We start from the raw sequence: 17,962 nt of genomic DNA, 5'->3' as shown, positions 1-17,962 counted from the left end.
TCAGGTCGTGTTATTGCTTAATCCAGACCCTGAAAACCAGGCAAGGCTCAGACTGCAGATCCAGATGGCAGCCAGGATCCAAGCCAACGGCAGGTTGGTGCAGGCATCAGTGCTTGAGCCACAGTGCAGCAGTGCAGGGCAGCAGTTTGAGTGCCAGAGGATATTTAAATATGTAATTGATGTTATATGCCATGCAGGTTAAATAAAATAATTCCTTCAGGATCACGTTCATTTTGCCTGTGCACAAACCAGAGCCCGTGCTTGTAAAAGACCTGTGTAAAGGAGAGATATGCAGAGCCCTGCTTCTATAGTGAAGATCTGCTTCCCTGCTTGTATTTTTTCCCCTCTACAGAACCATCGCTCTATCTATAACCTCTCCATTCAACCTTCACCTTAAACACCAGTCATCCATTGTAAAGACTTTAACTGACTTAATGCAATAAATAAACCAAAGGCAAAATGAAGTTATCTGCAAAATGCTTCCACTTTCGATGGATTTGCTTTCTGTGCTGAAACAGGAGAAGAGAAGGCCCCATGGGCCAGCTTTGAAATACAAGCTCTCAGTTCTGTTCTGTCTTTTTGTATGATATTCTGCCATATTGCTTTCGCTTGTCTTGTATTTATTTTTTCCCCTCTAGTCCTCTGTTTTTATTCTACACACAGATCTTCAAACTAGTGTGTTTCAGTGTCTTCTGATCGTCTGCCAGTCCTGCCACTTGGGCAAAAACTCTGCCAAGTATCCATGTTTCCTCTATCGCCAACCCCATCATTCCTACCGTAAAGAAGACACAGGGATCCAAAGAGTTTTCATAAAGCAACGATGCCCTCTAGTGACCGAACCACGAACAGTCCTGTTGTGTTGCCTTTGCTTGCACTGCCCATTTGCTCTGTTCAGTTGGTTAGTGAAAAAAATTTAGTTCACTGGACAGGTGACCAGAGCACGCTTGTAGAAGCCTACGATGGCAACAATAATGGTTACAGGTTCTAAACAATTCCTTTAAAAAAAAAAAAAAAAAATGAAGAATTGAAAACGTTCCATGCAAAGCCTGGAGATATAAATACAGATGTAGATTATTATTATTTTAATTTTTTTAATAAGTGTCTCTGCTGTACCTGTTTTAGGGGAATAAAGACCCTCCCGACTGTGGCTTGAGCAAATCCTTCACCTCTTCAGCCAACACTCTGGGTGTGGATCTCCGGAGAGGCAGGAGACGGTACTCTGGCAACCTGCAGCTGCCACCCCTGTCCTTGAGACAGGCAGAGAGAGCAAAGACCCCAGAAGAAGAGTTCCTCCCAAGACCTACCACCCTCCCCTTCATCATCCCCCCTCGGATCGACATCACTCCTGTGGATCCTGAGTGGTAAGCTCTGTCAGGCTTCCTTGTTGCGGCGGGAGGGTTGTTGGTCATAGGCAGGACCATGTGCCACTATTTCTGATTCCTTCTGGCAGTGATGAGGTGGAGGGGTTGCCTGGTGCCTGGTCCAACAGACACAGGCTCAACTGCTGAAGATGTATATCAGTGGTGACAGCAATATGCTGTAGTGAAGACATATGTATAGGTGTGTGTCAGAGTAAAGAAATATTTAGGAAACTGTCTGCTTACACTTGAAAATTTAAAGTTTGAACTGAAATATATATATATATATTGGTGATTGTGACATACAATGGTTACTAATGGCAATATGCCATCTACTGAAGGTGATTTATCCCATACTACAAACATATAAAAATGTGTTATCTTTTCTTTAATAAATATCTTTGAGACATTAAAAAATAATGTGAAAAATGTACCTCAGTGGACAGTGGTCCAGAACTTTTGAAGCAGATTTAAACTCTTTCAAAGTAAAATAAACTCATTACGAAAAGGCTTGTTTTCAACACCTCCGGTTCTGAATGGGCAAACTACTGTACACCCTGTCTGCCCTTGTCCTTGTGTATGCATGACTACTAACACAATCTAATTAATGGATAACAAAATGCCTTAGAGCCATTGATATTGGAATCTAATTTAATAGGATTGTGTTGGATGTAATTATTTGCATTTTCATTAACCTGTATAAGCAGAGATAATGATGTTTTAATCACACACAATGTTGTAGTTCAGCTCATGGGAGGAACGTGTTTACCGAGTATAGTTTCTTTGTTCAGCAGTCAGTTCTAGTGAGAGTGAACCCTGTCCACACCTGGAATGCTTCCCAGTGCAAACATCCTGCATCCTTGTGTGTGAGTGACAGTGCTGACTAGAGCCATCAGTCATTAAAATCAATGCTCAATAGATGAACCATAGCCCCCTGCACAAAAGAGGCTGGGTGCTGATAACATACAGTAGAAGATGGCAGATTTTTATTTTATTGTGAACTCAAACATACCTAATGTGCTCTGCTGTGACCCGGACCACCTCATTTCAACCTCTTTAAACACTGCGCTAATAACTAGCTTGCAGAGTTAATAGTGTTTATTAGCTTAACCGTTTCTATACAAACACTTCTTCAGATGTAAGGGGAGTTTTTAAAGAAGCAGGTGAAGTCATTTGAGTAAAGCCGAGGGAACACAATCCACTTTTTCAGGAACAGTGGCTTGAAACCTGGTTCGGCAACTTTGCTGTATCAAACCCCAAGTCTCCATGGTGTGCCATGCAGTGGCCTGAAACCTAGTCTCCTGAAGCCAAGTTCCAAGCCACACAGTGACTTCATGTGCCCTCTGCATAATGGTAACCAGCTAAATAAATATGTGAAAAATTTAACAGAGGTAGACTTCAAGCAAAGTGAATTCATAAGAAATGAAAAAAGGAAGGAATCAAAGTAAATAGTTTACATCAGCCAGCAGAGGGTGTTTTATTTTTTCATTTACTGAGCTAAACTTCTCTTTTGTTTTTGTTCAAATTCCTTTATTCTTGACTGCATGAATCACCACTGGGAGTCTATCCTAATAATCTTAAAACCTGCACACTGAATCTTCTAACATTGCTTTTCACGTTTCTCGGAGTCAGGTAAAAATCGGCTAATGTTTCACGAACTGTAAATAATGACTTAGGTATGTGTAGAGGGTCTTCAGTTATGTCAGTAGCAGCTTATTTTTTCACTTCTGGTCCAGAGTGTTCAGATGATTAAATTGAAGAGCAGAATTGCTCTAGAACATTTTCTTTCACATCCTGAACTTTCTTAGTCATACATAAAAAACTTAAAGGCAGGTGTGGCTCAGACTCCAAGGCAGTACGAGTCTTACTTCCATCCCTCTGCTGTTCCTGCAGCACCTGTGTTTTTTGCAAACCCGTATTGCCTTCCTCACTTGTGTGTCCTATAAAACAACTGATGGCAGGGCGTGTTTTAATGCTGTAATTCAATTTCCAGGATCTGATGGCAAAATAAACCGTTTACAGTGTTGTCGTACAGGACCTGTGATCTAATATTCTCTAAAGCGAGGCCAAAAAGTCACGTCTCCTTTTAGTGTTTTATATATTACCAGTTGTATGCATGTCATAAACATAATACTAATCTGCTGTATGCAGTAACCATTGCAATTTTAATACATCAAATAGCTGTATTGGATTATTATTTCTCAGTCCCTTTAAATGTGGATTGTTGTGATGCTATTGTCGTGCAGCATCCTTTCTGTTTGAAGAAAAAGGAGTTGAAATGATGGTGTGCTCGCTGTAAGCAAGTGTAAGTTACAGTCAGTGCTAAACCTGAACTATTGTGCTTACCAGTGTATTACTTGAACATGCCTTTGCTATGTTGAAAATGCCCTTGGTGTGTCGACCAGCACTATTAGTATTATTATTAGTTTCAGAGCAGAACTTCGAAAGTACTTCTTTTTGAAGCAGAATCATTTACATCAGCAGGAAATCTTTCTTTCGAATTGATGCTGCATCGTGCATTGATTTTTATTTGCTATCCAAAGTTGTCTCATATCAGTGTAATTGCATATAAATTCACTTGTGGGCAAAGGCTTTCATGATGGAGTTAAGAATTCATGGGGCTCACAAGCACATATTTTAATGCAATTGTGGAAGAGAGGCATACCATGTAAAGTAGGGAGGTAATGCTCTGTTGCTTTAATTGTATAATATGATATTTTTATATATGTATGTACACAGCAATTACTGTACAGTGAGAATATATAATGGCTAAGGAGCTGCATACATTATGGCTCAATTTTCCGTACCTTTTTAATGTTTATATTCCTTTAATTCTGCCAGAACCTTGACGCACAGTGCCACCTGCTGGGTAACTATTTAAAGTCATTTATTTGAATGGGATTATTATGAATACAATCAATGCAATGTTGTATTTGCTCTTTGTTTTCTTAACAGGAATGTTTTTTTGCTGTGCTTTTAGAGTTCCTGTTCATAGCACAGTACATTGTTTTTATTGTGCAGTGTCCCATAGTCCTGTTCAGGTTTACAATTCCTTGGTTTCTGCTTGTCACATTAGCACAAAGTAAGTCTTGTTGACAGTCCAGTTGACATTCACCTGAAAGGAGTGTCCTCCTATCTTGAAACCTGCTTGCAGTAGGGAGTCACATGATCATGCTCCGCCTTCTAGAGAAACTGTGTTTTTGTTGAAAATGTTTTAGGAATTATTATTTTTTTTTTTGATATTTCAATAGAGCGATACATTTCCTAAATGCTGTGTGTGTGTGTGTGTGTGTGTGTGTGTGTGTGTGTGTGTGTGTGTGTATATATATATATATATATATATATATATATATATATATATATATATATATGTATATTTTCACAGTTCAGTTCAATTCTCTAAAGAAAATGTCTTTTCATTTCCAGCTTTAACCATGCTTTTTTGTATGTATTTATTTTAAGATGATACATGAGTTCAGACTGGAAGGGAGAAAGAAATTATTGAGTCACTGCAGAAATAATTGAGTAGCAATCGTGACTTCCATCCACTCAAAGCCTGTAAGGCAGCCCGCCTGCAAAGCCGGAAAGGATTGTGACGAGTGCATTTTCAAAACCAATAAGGAGGAAGTGTTTGATTCTTTGAAAACTGCATGATTGTGTTTGTGTTGGATTTGGATTTGATTATCTGAGGTTTGTGTTGGATTTGGATTTGGTTATCTGAGCGACCCGCTGAGCTCCTGTAGAATTCTCTCTGCATTATGAAGTATCTTTCGAGAGCTTTTCTTATCCCATGATTTAATTTCTCAATGGGTAACTTTTATTCTTTGGAGGCCTGTTTTTCTTTCAACTTTTCTAATTGCAGCATTGGTAGTACTGTTTACATTATTATGCATTTACATTAACTTTACAGTATATGCTACAAAACAGAATAGCAACATTTATCTAGGGTTAAATGTACAGCCCAACTAGTGAAGCCCTACTATTTGTATTGCTTTTACAAATGGAGCTGGAGGTAATGCCTACAGTATGCATTTATCTAGCATATAAAATGAAGCTTGAGTTACAGTTGGTTTTAGTAACTTCTGTGAAGGGCTTTCTTAATCTTCAGCCGTCTTTTTGTGGCCTGCTTAACTTTAAGTGACAACAGCATGTTTTGTGGGGTGAGCAGAATGATGTCTTGGTTCCCTATCTTGCAGACCAGTGGTTTGAGGTTGCTAGTTATTTCATGTTCTGTAGTCATTCCGATGTGCTGTGAGTTCTGCTTTCACAGTTACTAGATATCACAGGATACTGTTACATTTTACATTCGCAACTGTGTTAAAGATCTTCTGAGAAGCTTTTAATGTAATAGACAGTTACAATTGTAGTGTTCCACTGTGCTTTTAAAATATTTTGTAATAGAAAGCCCCCCCCCCCCTTCAGCTCTGTTGGGCCTCACATGCTGCTTCTAGGAACAGGACTGTGTCTGTTTGAGAGAGTGACAGGCAGTCAAACAGGTTGGTGAGTGAGGCTTGTGTCGATGAAATAGATATTCTTTTTTTTTTTTTAAAGCTATTCATGATGCTTAAAAGGCCTAAATATTAATATTTATTCCAAGCTGAGTAGGATAATGGGAGGCACAAAAAAATGAGCAAATTGGCATTTTCATTTTATTTGCCTGGGGGCTGGGAACCCTTGGGCAGACGGGACATGTCGGGGCGCAAGCGGGTTCTGAAAGAAGGTTTCTAGATTTTATCTTTTTTTTTTTTTCACTTGGACGATAAAAAATTTGAGGGGGTAATGTTCTGTCTGGCTGCTGTAACAATAAAGTAAACATCAGAAACAACAACTTATCTGCTGACACCTGAAAGAATGGGGAGCAGGTAGCGGATAGCAGCTGAATAGCCATGCCCTCTTTCTTCACTCCTGTTAGCTTTCTTCTCTCGACATTATTGGATTTCCCAGTGAATTACTTCCCATTCTTCACACCTCCTTGTTGTTTGCACATATATTATTGGGTTTATTATCATTTTGTATTAACCAACCTTCAAGAGTTTACATGCATGTTAAACAAAATAAGCCTTCAAAAATAAATGATTATAACCAAGACAAGGAAGCAGAAAATACTGAAAGCGCTATACCCCCTGCAGGTAACATGTACTGTAATATAAAACTTAAATGACAAGGATTAAGAAAAATTACACTATGCAGTAACTGCTTTAGAGAAGGGGTTTTGTTTCAAGATATCCTAAAAAAGAGATCAGGTTATATGGATTAGAACATATATCCATGTTGTTGTTTTTGTTTACTTATTACTTTTCTACAATAACATATTTTGTCTGCTTCTCTGTTGTGTTTGTTTAGATTAATTACCATGGACCGTTCCAGAAAAAAAGTTAATAAAAAGGCTTCTGAAGCTGAATAAGAGGAAATATGATGGGATTGGGTGTTGCACATGCCGTACACCTTCTTAAATGGACTTGTCGTCATAGCGTGATTTTCTTCCCTTACACATTTTCTGGCAATCAGCTTTGAGAAGTATTTTCAGGAAAAACATATTTAAAACAGATTTGCTATCAGTACGGCAAATATTTACTTTGAAAATGTATAAAAGTTTTTGTAGTGCTATTAAGATTGTTTTCAATTCGTAAAATATGCTTTTAATATAGCTATAGACCAGTGGTTCTCAAATAACATTTTTAGTGGCCTCAGAGTGTAGCCAGCAACACTACTGGTAGCCGCACTGCTAATTTTTTCATAAAAATACTAAGTATGTCTTATGAAAAATAAAGACCATATAGACATATGCATTTTGATTTGTTTCTCATTAAAAAATATAGCAGCCTCTCAGCTCACTACTGGAGATGAAATCCCAGCCCTTCTAATAATAATCTGGAGACAAAAGCCAGGTGTTGTGCTAGGTTTTCTTTTTATTATTGTTGCTCTGACAACAGGTCAAATTTAATAGGTTAATAAACCATATTCAATTGATATGAATTAATACAATACCCAGGCTAGAGTATATCATATTAAAGATAAATAAATAAAAAAAACTACTGTCACTTTCCTGTTCGACTCACATGCTGCACAATTCCCAGCTAAAACTAACAAAAATATAATGCTTTGCAATGTTGTTCTATCATAATTCCTGTATTATATATAAAACTGTAATATCCCAGAATAGGCTGTGAATGCTTTTTTTTGCCACACTGAATTAACATAAGTCCCGGTACGAAGTTCCAGCAGAATTTCATCCCTGATGTATTGACACGTTAATTTCCTCTTTTGTTGCCTGGCTTTGTTAAACAATAACTTCTCCCTTTTCCGCTCTGTCAAGCACTATAGATTCCATGCATTGGTTCCTGTTTTATTACAATGCCCTGCTGGTTGTTATTAGCTGTGTTTCTCTCTGCTCTAGTACCAGTCTACTGTTTGGTGGCAAAGCCTGCCCATCAGTGATTTTTTTTGCAAGCATAGCATGACGTCAGGTAATGTGTGGTTTTCCAGATAGTGTTTTTATCTCTTATTTCAACACTGGCATGTTGTTAAAGGGTACACGTCATCAGGAGTTACATAGCTACACTGAGACTGATTGGCTTTCCACAGGCAGACGCTTCCTTGCCTGCAGTAAAAAATAAATAAGCTTCAAAAATGACTAAGCCAATAAGCATTCAATAGGTGGAGCCTTCTGCTGTTGGAATGTATAGAGCTATTAAAAAAAAAAATCATTCAGAGTAAATATTTCTCGTGCCAGTTTCTTGTTATTCTCACGGTTTGCAAGTCTCACCTTGTGACTTTGGCATCAGATTTGCATCCAATATTTAAGACATTAAGGGCCTCTTCAACTAATCTTTTGAAGGAGCTCGATGGAAATGGATTGATCTTGGATCCTCATTAATATTTCATAAGGGTGGTTCCTTCAGCTGAATGGATTCAGTGAATGTTGCTGTGTACTCTGCAGATGTACCATATCCACCAGGAGGCTTCTGACACAGAAAGCACATGAGAGCAGGATTCTGCAGGAGGTGTATCATAGAGCTGGCTCTCTCTCTCTTTCTCACTCTCTCTCTCTCTCTCTATCTCTCTCTCCCTGTCACTGAAAGCAGCTGCTGATCAATGTTTCTACCAGGACTGTGCTGATAGTTAACTTTGAGAGCCTGGAATTAAAAACAACGAAAGCCTTTCCCTCAAGAGTTTATTTCCACACTTAGTATAATTTTTTTCTCTGCAGTTTTATGGCATAATATCCTTTTGGAGGGGGTAGGAATTGGATCACCCTCACCAATATGACAGCAAGAGAGCCTACTTCGAATGAGCTGACTGCTCCGGAGCCAGAGTCCTGCATTCGGACTTTCAAAGAACACATGCATTTAGAACTGGAGCCCCCCAGACTGTCGGGGAAGAGGAGCACCTCTCCGAAAATCTCTCCCCGCAGCTCTCCCAGAAACTCGCCTTGTCTGTTCAGAAGGTTGCTGGTTAACAAAAGCATCCGTCAGCGGCGGCGTTTCACTGTAGCACATACATGGTAAGACTTGATCTGCACTTGCAGGTACTGCCAGTCACTGAGGGAATGGGGACATCTGTTATCACAGATGAATAAGTACCTTCTTATTTGTGCATGTGTGCAACAGTAGCTTCAAGACAGACGCGTTTATTTCTATTGTTAATATCATCTTTAAAAAAAAAAAAAAAAAGATTTACTGAAGTTTCAAGAGAAACTACTGGGCATTTAGCGGGCTGCTTGGATGCAAGTTGTGTACTTGCAAATAACAATTGATGCATCTGCCACTGTTTTATCTCTGTTGCTTTAAATATAAATGATAACGTGTTTTGTACAAGATGATCTTGTTTGATTTGGTAGCAGCTGACAGGCTGTAGTGTTGAGGCACACATCTCGGAATGCTATACCATTAACTCATCATTGTATCTGTTCTTAATGTAAAGGCTTTCAGCTGGCTAATTATGGGGAATGGAAATTGCTGGCTTCAAGCACTTCCAGCTGATGTGACTGATTTGCAAAAGTGTGTTTCTGGGGAAATAATGCAATTTAAAAATGACTTAATTCTTGTTTACATGTGCAGTTTTGAGAGAACATTTTAGTCTTGTTTTTTTAAATATAAAAATGATTAATGGCTCATACAAATGTATATACTGTAATTGTTTTTCATTAAACAAATACACATGCCTGAAGAGGCGCTTGATCTGTTTACAAATGTGATGCAGTTAAAACATAATTGAAACCAGACTAGCCTACTTCATTTATTAAAAATGAAGCGTAAGCATCAACATTATCCCCCATTATTGCTTACAGAACACATTGCCCTTTTAAATGCATCCCCTCCATGATTTTGTGAATATCATTTGAAAATCTTTCATTACTGTACATACACTGCAGAAGATGTTTTCACGCCCAATTAAAATTGATGTGGGCTTTCTCTGTATGACTCACATAATTGAACTGGGTTATATGTGTCCCACAGTTAATAGGAATAATAAACAGAATTTAGCTAAGTCAACAGAACGTTACATTCATAAAATAGCAAATTCAAACAAAACTCTATTGCATACGTTATTTAACAGAACGTATTATGCAAACAACTTGGATCCCCCCCTTTTACAAATACCTTTTATAAAGCTACCTACCAATTACTTTCCAAGGGACCCTAACTACAGAGCTTCTCATTGTTGTAATTTAAAAATGAAGACATTGCAAATTTTTTTATTCATTTGTGAGTAACAATAAAGTCAGTCAAAGTCTTGGTTGCAAAGTTACGACGGAGATTCTTTTAATATGATCTCCCTTCAAGCACAGAAAAAACACACGTTAACAAACACACCCCGTCATTATTTTAATTCTTTAACCCAATCAGAAGAAAACAAGTTTCTTTTAGTTAGTTATGCAAATCTCTTATCAGTCCTTTAAGTGTCTTGCTCTGTCCAGATCCCTCTAAGGGGGGCTAGAATTTATGACTCTCCTCATAAACCAACTATTTTCTAAGCAAAACCTGTTTATACCTAGTTTACTATTTGGGAAGATGTTTATCAATAGGTTTGTAGCTCCGATACAAAACAGTGGTCTCTCCAAAAAGCAAACACCTTTCATGTTAGGGCTGGACATCAAAGGACTTGTTTTTACAACATTGTCCTGTTGGTCAGTCTTTTCTTCTAAAGACAAAAACCAGGATACAGTCAGCTTCCAAGGTTCTAACTAGAATTCAGGAGACTAAAATATGTTAATCAGATCCCTAGTCTCATTAGAAAGTTAACCAGAACCTATGCTTAATTTGTGACTTGCATTCTAAGACCTAACAATTAATTTATCTCTAAATAACATGTTCCAACACTCATCCTTTTTTCATGCTTTTCAGATTTCGAAATGAAAACACGGTCTTTGCGTCTTTTAAGAATTAGCAATTTTATTAGGTTTTACCAGTGCTTTGGAAGCTGCCCGGTTTTCCCTGAGCACATAACTTCTCAATTATAGTATTACTTTAGTGGCCTGTGACGTAAACAAGCCTCTAGGGTTTTCTGAATAGCATCTGATTAGCCCTGACTGCAGTGTAAATTAGGGTAATTGTTGAAATCGTTGCAACTTTCAAAACAGAATGAAAGGCAGAACTTCATTGGAAGATGGAAGCGTTCTCCAACTGATCGGAAGTAACAGACTGGATACCATGTCCATCAATCCGATCACAGTAAGAATATATGCAAGAAATCCATCCAAGGTCCCGGTTCAGATGAGGGTTAACCACTTCACAAGCAGCGCTTATAGCAAGCCGGACCCTCCTCTACTGTACAACTGTACTATCAATGGCTATTCAAGATGGGATGCTTTATAAGGAAAGAATTGCAAGCTATCAAGTATTAGAAATTACCATCTACCTGCTAGCTAATAATTAGCATTATTACTTGTCTCCCACCCCCACATCCTTCTACCTATCTATCAGATATATTTTTACATTGATACAAAGGTGTACTGGAGCAAAGTATATTTGTAAACCTTGTCATTCTAATGTCAAGTATATCTTGGTTACCTATGGTATATTTTCAAAACTGTTTTATAATTGTGATGTTTTGCAAGGAACTCTTTATATTTGCTGGTATTGCTTTTAGGTTCTCTTGCAGTGTCAAAGCTTAATAAATTTTTTCCAGCTTGAATTCTGTTTGTATAATTACGAGGAAATTGCCATGACATCTACCTCCTGTTAGATTCGGAAATCATGTCGTTACATAGAAAACTAGGTCTGTAGTCCAAGATTATAATCTCAACTGCAGAGACTGCAGAAATGTGCGTATCGTTGGCAATGCATGCCGTATAATAAAATTGAGATATGTATAAACATTATTCTGCATGCCGTATAATATAATTGATATATACTGTATATACTGTGTATATATATATATATATATATATATATATATATATATATATATATATATAGTATACATATATGCATATATATATATATATATATATTATATAATAATTATTCTGCATGCTATAGTATAATATAATTGATATATAAATAAATATTATTCTGCATGCACTGCAAATGAAATGCACATTTCAGAAAGGTTACTTATTTTATATTTCTCCCCATTTTGAGAAATGCTTAACAATCGAACAAACATTTTCCTAAAGTGTAGCCGTTTTATCCCCTGCGGTTAAAATGCATGTCAGACGTGCCCTTCTAGCCACCTGCCTCTGCCGCTCTGCACTCTAATCACACGCCTGTCAAACGATGACCTTTATGGTCTATCATTATGCACCTTGAAATGGGAAAGGTCAGGGAAAGTGGATTCCCATTTCCTGAAATCTGTAAATTCTGGGGGGGGGGGAGGTGTTCTCCTGCAGATTCAATTCATTAGTTGTGTGGTTATGCTTGCTTGCACAATAATGTTATCTGAGTGGAGGAAATGTGCTTGTCTGGGAGAACATGCACAAAAGCTGTGTCGTTCCTGTACTATAAATGCATTGGAAGCTCACACCCATTTCAGTGTTTGTAGTTGAGGAGCCTGTGTATCCAATCACTCCTGTGGTACCATCACATTTGTCATTATGTTTTGTGAACTGCCTATTCAGTTGTGATGGAAATCTCCCTTTGCACAATGTATTTATTGTACTGTATAATGATTCAGGTCTGGCATCTGTTTCGGTTGTCTTGTATTGATTGAACGTTTTTTTAATAAAGTACATTTCATTATAACAGATATATATTTATGGGGGAAATGAAGGCTGCCTTGCCGAAATAGAAACAAAGGACTTCACAAAGCTTTAAGACCGCTTTTGAAAATATATAGTGCTTCCCCTTAAACATACAAGGGTGGGGGGCTCACGAGATCCGGTAAAGGCACTGCGCATGGAGTGCAGGATGCACCCTATAGCCTGGATGTCGCTGGTTCGGGTCCAGGCTATTCCACTGCCGACCGTGGGGGGGAGTTCTCAGGGCCACGGTGTCCTCTGCTCACCGCGCACCAGAGACCCCTGTAGTCAGGCCAGGCACCTCTCCATTGTTGTCCTGCTGATGAAGGCAAAGTATTGTGGGCTTGGGCACGAGATTTCCTGTGGAGAGAAGCATCTCATTTACCATCTTTATGAATGGAGGAGCAATGCCTTTTGTGTTTGTGGTACTCTGTTTCATTTTAGCCTTGCACACTCCACTGGGGTTAAATGTATGAAATGTTCTCTTCTACAATTAAAAATGTGAAATGATGGCTTACATACTGGTACCTCAATCCCCTCACCCCTGCTTCATTGTGTACTGAAAGGCTTTGTGTTTACTTGCAGAACCACTGCATTGTGAGGAAGGTTTCAACAAAGTGTGTGAGTGCTTCATGCTGGGCAGATGCTGTTGCCTGAAGCCTTGCTGACACAATGTGTTTTTTTTTTCTCCATGTAATTTATGATGAATCTTATGAAAGTAATCCATTTTGTGTGTTTTTGTTTTTTTAATTCCAAAATACAGCCAAATAAATGGCTGTATTTATAATATAATCTAGATTATAATTTTTTTTTTTTTTAATTTAACACAATGAAATGCATGCTTCACGCTAATAGTGAATTAAATTCATAAATATGTGTGCCAGATTATTTCCCTGTTCTATGATGTGCTATAGAATAGAACTTCTAGGCTTGGGAGGAGATGTTCCAAACTGTACTCTGCTATAGCAAAAAGCAATTGCTAACATTGGATAAGCCCTCATTCTGTTTAGAACTCGATGGATGAGCAGCCTAGGACTACATGCCTAAGTAACATGCATCTCTTGTATATTACCCCAGCCAACACACCACAGTATGCTGTATAGAATGCTGCTAAACCTGAATAAAGCACGCACAAGCCACCTTTAATCCAATAAAATAATGTGTTTGTACTTCTTTTAAAGTCGGTTGGCCACATTCTTGCCACGGGGAGAAACTCCAACCAAATGAATGGATGTCAAATTACAGGATACTTGAAGTCTTGTGCTGTTTTTGTGCTGTGACCTTGTCAATGGAGGCCCTCCTGGAAGCCCGTAGTATTCATATTACAAAGCTGATGCAGTAAAACTCTGTGCTCTGTGATTGATGTTGGTGTTTTTTTGGGTTTTTTTTTTGCATGTTTGTGGACAGTGTCCAATTGACGTGGCAATACAACTGCAAAATAGTGTTTATTAAAACCTGGAAATAAAGTAGGTCATAAAGTTTATTTATTTTTATTCTGAATGCACCCTTTTAACTGGTCAAACGGAGAAGATGTCACAATCATTATGGGGGACGTACTGATGTCATTCATGCTCTTCACAGAGTGCTATTTTGTTGCTGTGTCTGTAATTCCACATTGCCCTTGTCAGACGAGCGTTCTTGACTCCTGGTCTCCATAGGAACAAGAGATGCAGGAAAGCAGGGGTGGGGACCGTCTTGTCTCCCTAGACATTTGTGTCTACTGTACGACATCACTACCATGGGTTTAGAAATGCAGGCAGATGGAAAGTGTCTATCAGTCTAATGACAAAGGCATTAAATGTCCATCGACTTGACTTTTTTTTATCACAGGTAAAAAAAAAAAAAAAGAAGATAAATCCCGTCAACATGTTTTTGTCGCACTTGTGCTTTTTAAAGATATACAAGTCTGATCTGATTTAGATTTTTTTTAGATCTACATACTGTACATTAAGCATTGTATGCAGATTTTATGGTGACCTCTTTATTAGTGGCTTCATTATAAGAACATTTGAACTGCACAAGTAGAGGGTGTTTCAAGTTTAATTTCAGTCATTCATAGATAAATAAAGTGTTCATATACCAGATAGTTAGTTTCTTCCCAGTTTAATCAAAATCTGTGTTGTCTAGATTTTGACATGGTATGACCCAGTGTCAGATACACCGTACCACTGCATAATGAAACAGTTTTCTTGGGCTTTAAGAAATAACCCTTTAAGCATGCATTATTGATATCCGTCTGCCCTGTAATGCTCTATGCAAATGAGAATTAGATTGTTTGCATATAACATCTATGAAATGTGTGCTTGTGAGTCAAAAGTGACAGTTTGATATGCAGAGAGATGCCTCAAGCTTCCTGTAACATTTAGACTTTTCTGTGAGGGAACACTCCCAGTTCAAGGTCAAACCCTGAGAAGGGCTGAACCTCCCAGTTCAACCTCCAACCCCGAGGAGGGCTCAACTTCCCAGTTCACAATCCGGATGAACTTCAGCTGCAAGCAGTACAGCCCAAACCCAAGGCAATCCCAGGGGAAAAAGGGTCAAGGCACTTTAATGTTAATTTGTGGTGATACTGAAATATGAAGACATTTAACCTGTTTGTCTGTGGATTAGTCCCTGATCAGGGAATTGTCCAATAGTAAAAGACAAAACTAAATAAAATAAAATAAAAAAAAAAAACATTTGACTGTGTTAGATGGAATCATGTATTTTTGTGATTGTATAGAACTAAGGCTAACCCTAACTAGAACACATGACAATGACAGGAGTACAAACTGATATTAGTGGACAGACCAACTTAGGAAAAAAACAGAAAGGAGATGGATAGCCAAATTAAACACAATGACGCCACTAGGATTAAATAAAAGAAATATTCCTAGAACCTGAACAACATTTATTTTACACCCCCCCCCCCCCCCCCAATAAAAATGTTATACAACCTTTAAAACACAAAACCAAAACCTATTTAATTACAAGAGGAAATACAAAATCGAGTGTGGACAGGCCAGGGCCTCTCTTTAAGGAAAACATTCCTTTATGAAAAATTCCAAACTAACCCTAACCCTAACCTAACTCTAACCCTAACCCTAACCCTAACCTAACTAACTCTAACCCTAACCCTAACCCTAACCCTAACCCTAACCTAACTCTAATGCAGAATTTAAAGTTTCCACTCCAAAACCGCTGGGAACTGCTCTGACCTCATTCTTGGTTGACTGTTACACGTCACCTTGGAGTTGAGCAGGTATTACTTGTGTGATATGAATAGATAACAAGACCATGCCAGTTATTCCCTTATCAAATGGGACCCTGGGAGTAATTGCAGTGTTTGAAGAGCAGTATCTGCTGGTTCACAGTCGCACTGTGCTCTTTATAGGGTTTACCTGCAATTCTCTTCAATAACTTGATACTGTCTGCTGTACTGGAGGTTACTGGTCTCTCTTTCACTCCCAACCAATAGGGAGAGAAGGCAGGAGCACCAGCTGCTCTTCTGCACAATTTCAATAGAAACAGTAAATATATGACCTTGCCTGAAGGACAGGCAGGTGGTGTCAGGCTTTGTAACTGGCTACCTGAGCTCTGATATGTACTGTGCATGGTCTTTTATTGCGTTCGCAAGATATTGAAATGGAAGGCAGTTTGACTGTGAATATGTTTCTTTTTTTAAAAATGCACAAACCAACAACAAAATAGTTTATGAAAGCAATGATCAAATACAAGGTCCTGGATTGACATGAACACTATGCCAGAAATGTCCTCAATTTAAAGTATGTTATTTAAATGATCAGGCACCAGGAGATTTGAAATATGTCGTTCCTTCCTTTATAGCTATATGATCTGTTAATAACCCTACAGACTCGGGCTGTATGTTACTCAGTCATGCTGTGAAAAGTGCAATCAGTTCAGATTGTATTTTCTTGATTGTTCAAACCTCTGGCACCTGGTTATTTCAATAATATACCTAAACATGGGTAATTCTGAAACCCAGGACTGGGTGCAGGGCTAATGCAAGTCTCAAGCCCTGCTAAGTGGTATGTGCTGAATCAAAACTACATGTTTCTCACATTGTCTCGATGACGTCTGTGGAGTGTGAATGAAATCTGTTGTAGATAGGCTTCTTTACTTTTTATTTAGGAAAACTGTGACTATGCTTTAACAGCTGTCATTATCATAAATTGTTTATAACACACATTCACATGCTTTGTACATTTAGTTTCCTGTATAAGCTGCATATTTGGCACCTTTTTTTCAGCAGTCTCTGGGGTCTTAAGTTGTGAATCAATGTGTGTGTGGTTGCGTATGCAGAAATAGCTACAATATTATTTCCTGTTTAGGATCGTAAATAGCAGCAAAAAATGTTCTCCAAACATCACTTGGTTTCATTTTTCTCAAACCCTGTAAATCTAGTAAGTGGCAGCAGCTATTACTGCTATGCTGATAGAAGAGAGATGAGTACACTGTCATTCTAATTTAAAATCTACATTTACAATGTAATGACATTTTGAAGTTTGTGTACAATCACTGTACTTGAATGAGGCTTCCAGGAACTTGTGTGTGTATATCTATCTATCTATCTATCTATCTATCTATCTATCTATCTATCTATCTATCTATCTATCTATCTATCTAGCTATCTATCTCTCTCTCTCTCTCTCTCTCTCTCTATCTATCTATCTATCTATCTCTCTATCTATCTATCTCTCTATCTATCTCTCTCTCTCTCTATCTATCTATCTATCTATCTCTCTATCTATCTATCCCTCTATCTATCTCTCTATCTCTCTATCTCTATCTATCTATCCCTCTATCTATCTCTCTATCTCTCTATCTCTATCTATCTATCTCTCTATCTATCTATCTATCCCTCTATCTATCTCTCTGTCTGTCTATCTATCTCTCTATCTATCTATCTATCTTCCTGTTTTAGAGGTATTGGTTAGTATTACGTATAGTATCTTTTAACCCTTTACTCCCCTGGGTATGTTCCCATACCTTTTTTAATGTCTATTTTCTCAATGTCAAATACATTGGACATTGAGCAGCAACAGATACGGATAATATCGACATGGTTGCCATAACATTCTTCTAATGTAATTCTGCTGTGATTTTTTTTCTCTCTGTTTTTCTCGTTATGTCTTTAGAAAAAAAAAAAAAACACAAGGTTTCAAAGGGAAATGCTTTATGATATTTACCCGCTGCTAATATGGGCATCAGCTACTATGGACTTGGGGGGGGTGGGGGGTTATGTTTAGGAGTGATCGTTCTAGACAAGCTATTAATTAGTACTGTATGTGGCATCCGACAGTCACTGTTTTGAAAAATTGATTTTCTATGTTCAAGCGCAAATTGTTTTTTCACCAGGCGTCCCTTGGCTGCAGATGAGGGGCAAGGACAATATTGTCCAAAGGGTGTGGGTGTTCTTTGT

General features: G+C 38.1%; 1 protein-coding gene across 2 annotated transcripts in view; it reads left to right on the top strand.

Annotated features, from left to right (window-relative positions):
• LOC121330864 (cAMP-specific 3',5'-cyclic phosphodiesterase 4B-like) overlaps positions 1-17,962 on the top strand; it is an 86,544-nt gene that overhangs the window by 5,158 nt on the left and 63,424 nt on the right. Inside the window, exon 2 of one of the 2 annotated variants that reach the window (XM_041277741.1) lies at positions 1,123-1,361. In XM_041277741.1, coding sequence (XP_041133675.1) covers positions 1,123-1,361 — 239 coding nt within the window. Of the gene's footprint in view, positions 1-1,122; positions 1,362-8,423; positions 8,863-17,962 lie in introns of those variants that run through there. The other variant, XM_041277742.1, reaches the window with a different exon arrangement.

Source organism: Polyodon spathula, chromosome 18 (genome assembly GCF_017654505.1).
Source record: "Polyodon spathula isolate WHYD16114869_AA chromosome 18, ASM1765450v1, whole genome shotgun sequence".
Classification (NCBI taxonomy): Eukaryota; Metazoa; Chordata; class Actinopteri; order Acipenseriformes; family Polyodontidae; genus Polyodon; species Polyodon spathula.
The sequence above is the reverse complement of the archived record's forward strand: the minus strand, read 5'-3'. Positions and strand labels throughout refer to the sequence as shown.